General features: G+C 40.2%; 1 gene segment (V, D, J or C); it reads left to right on the top strand.

The window, feature by feature from the left end:
* Window positions 1–3,212, top strand: part of LOC134372883 (immunoglobulin heavy variable 3-23-like) — a 12,076-nt gene extending 8,864 nt beyond the window's left edge. The window contains 1 exon segment of the V gene segment in view: window positions 3,159–3,212. Within this exon segment, the coding sequence occupies window positions 3,159–3,212 (54 nt within the window).
* Window positions 3,213–3,501: the final 289 nt, after the last annotated feature.

Raw genomic sequence — 3,501 nt, 5'->3', positions numbered from 1 at the left:
AGCTGCAGAGCACTGAGGGGGACAAGCCCATGGGAGGCTGGGGTCAGACATCAGTCAGGGAATGGGCTGAGTAGTGTGGTCCAAACAATCAAGCCCTGTGACTCAATGACCACAGGACACATATACAGCTAAATATAAGAGCCCTAATGTTTGGGAACAGATCGGAAGCAGGATGGAGATAGACATGTTCCTCTGAGAACACTTTTAGGGGAAAATTACTAAATCACATTAGCAAATGAGCTCAGTTTTCTAATTTGGAACCTGGACACAGGACAGAAGAGTGTGTCTCTATGTTTCAACTGAGCGTGATTATTAATGGAGACCTTTTTAAATGATTACATGCGGTTTTCCTTTACATACAGTGACAGTCTCAAAATTATCACACAGATGAGATGTGAACTTCAAAGGGCTGACTTCGTAATATACAAACAGCAAATCAACCAGTGTCACACTCACTTTTGTATTTAAAGGGGAAATCTGAGGTGATTCAGAGTATTTTAGTTAACATTTACTAATTTCCTCAAGAAACTGTTACATTTGAAATTGAACTGCATTATTCTGTGTTAGAAAGTCTGATAGGAAGACCATGAACAAAGTGTGACATGGTGACTGGTTTGTTACCACGTATCAAAAACGTGTAGCTTGTAGTGTTATCTTCACGCATAATTGAACTTCAATAAAGCCTTTGTCTAACATCTAATTTTTTATATCTGCATTGCTCTGGCGGGTATTTTTATTGTTGATTTCTGGTCCTGCACTCCCAACCATCTTGTATTCATGTACTTACACCGTTGCACAGCAAATATTGCTAAAGGCATGCAATTTTTGTAATGAAAACCCATTTTGCCTTTTCTTTTACCTTTCAGTCTACTTAAACTTCATCCAATTACAGGCACATTTTGAGAAGGTGTGGTGTATCACCGATTTATCTCTAACATTATTCATGATCCATATGCCCCCTTTCTTCTCTGCCTAATAGGTCTATTCTTAAATCTCATCTCTTTATTCATCTTGACAATTTTCTTTATCTCTCTTTCTTCTATATCAATGATTCCACATATATAAAGAGATTATCTCCTCAGTTCATGTTTCTGCTGGTTTCTCATCACATGGGTTTTTGGTGATTTACTATTATTGTTTATTATTATTATTATTATTATCATCATTATTTTTTCCTTAGGGTTTCACTAAAAATGCAAGGAATATTAATTCTTAGTATTAATGACATAATAATAGTTTTTAATATTGTTTGATTTATTTAAAGGACATTTAAAATTTTCTCAGCTAGTACTTTTACCACTTTTCTGACATCCCATCTAAGACCATTTTTTTTATGAAGATATTTTCTCTTTTCAGTGGTGTGTGAGTCTTACTTAATGAATTTTCAATACTATAATTATCTTAAAATATTTTTTTAAACTAGGACTATCCATAAAACACAACACTCATTCCAAGTTAGAGACGAGCATGTGCATGAGGCCTGCAGGACAATTAAGATTCAAAGAAACAGGCTGTGATGCACTGACTCTCAAACACACAGGACCATCCTGTCACTTTGTACTAAGGGAGATCCTTCCTACACACTGTGACTTACTACAGAACAGGACTGTGAGGTTCACATATTATTCTATGAGGAGTTATCAGGATCAATCAAATTGACAGTTCGGGGTAGATTTTCTAAAGACCAATGGTGAGCATTTGTGTGTATGGGTGGGTGGGTGTGGAGAGAGAGAGACAGAGACAGAGACAGAGGTGACACGGACTCAGTGTGTCAGGCTCCAGTCCACACACACACCTGTTGTTCTCATTTATCCTGAAATAGCAGATAACACACACTTTTTAGCTTTTGATGTAAGTCAGGGCCATATGACATATTATGCCCAAGGAAGTGTACACACTTATAACACACACCCTCACAGCCTGGCTAATTAACGTAACGTTCTACAGGAGGAAAGTGGCAGTTATGCAGGATGAACAAGGTCTAGAGATCTGCTCTACAACACTGCATTCGTGGTTCACATCCTGTGTCATGCACTTGAATTGTGTTACTAGGGAGACCTCATGTTTAGTGTCTTCACAGCAGTTAAAAAACTTTCCACCTGAAATTCACCATTCCCTCACCTTTTGATTTCTGTAAATGTCTGTCCACAAGCTGTAGATCTGGGGTCTTACACCAGTGGAGTCTGGGTTCCTGAGTGACGTTATGAATCAGTCACTTCTTCTCACTGCAACTTCCCTCCTGAGCACGTTAGAACAGAAACGAGCAAGATGCAGATCTTTGTCCTTGTCCCTTACTCCACTGAGAGGCTGGGCTGCTTCTCCATGAGGTGGAGCTTCCTGACAAGTTCTCCTGGACACACAGAGCTGGGCCACTAGGACGCTGGAGAGTCAGCTGAAGGTTTGAAAAAAACTAAAACATAGATGCACATGCACAGAGTTATTTGAACTCTCCTCTCTGATAATTCCAGAATCTGTGTCATATCTTATTCTGTTTCTAATACTTATGTTATCATTTGAGAGTGTTGGTTTTGCATCACATTTTACCAGGTCTTTTAACATTTTGATAAAACTCCAACACAATGTACGAGTCAACAGGACCTGAAGAATCATCCCCAAATTGCCCATCAGCAGCTCCTGTCTTGTCATTCATTCAGGACTCTTGAAAGTCTGTCCCTCCTTGACATGCAGCTGTCTTTGGGGCTGAAATCAAGGTGACAGGGACAGACAAATCACAACATCCAGCCCGGCTCCTGGCCGCTCTCTCTGTGGTGGGCAGTCATCCAGAGAGTGATGCCCCCAGTTATGGACTGGCTCTCATGCCCACAGACAGGTGGACATCAAGGGAGAATGAGCTTTTAAAAGTTTAGTAATAGGGATGTTATTACTGCTTTCATGTTAACCATTGTAATCAATTTTATTTTTTGATATCTGATAAGACTGGTGATTAAAAAAAGGAATAAAGTCTATAAAATGTGGGTGAGAAGTGAATTGAAGTTGAAACTTTGTACACTTTAGATGGACAGGAATGACCATGGAATGGAGGCATTTTGGATTTTTATCTTTCTCAGATATTGAGAATCAGTGTCCTCAGTAATGCACTGGGCACCATTTTCTGCAGAGTCTCTGTGGGTCCTGATGTGCTGTGTCTTGTATGGCAGGATGGAAAACACAAGGCAGGCCTGGAACTCATGGAACAACAATATACCAAGTAACAATCTCTCGGGTGTGATGAGAACCTCAGCACAGGAGAGGGTCCAGGAAAAGAAACAGGGTTTGCGTTGGGATCTGAACTCTAGAAGCAAGACCCAGAGCCTGAGTTTATGTGGGAGAGTTGGGCTGGGTCCAAGTCAGCACAGAACACAGGGGTTGAAGGAGGTAGATCTGGGCTAGAAAGCTGGGGCCCCAATTTGGCATGTTTGAAGCTCACAAAGTTCCCTCCCATACCGTAAATACATGTCAGATGATTTCAAGAGAAAAAAAAAAAAAACTTATGGGCATTTC

The sequence above is a fragment of the Cynocephalus volans genome, chromosome 3 (genome assembly GCF_027409185.1).
Source record: "Cynocephalus volans isolate mCynVol1 chromosome 3, mCynVol1.pri, whole genome shotgun sequence".
Classification (NCBI taxonomy): domain Eukaryota; kingdom Metazoa; phylum Chordata; class Mammalia; order Dermoptera; family Cynocephalidae; genus Cynocephalus; species Cynocephalus volans.
Note: the sequence above shows the minus strand (reverse complement) of the source record. Positions and strands in the feature narration are given on the sequence as shown.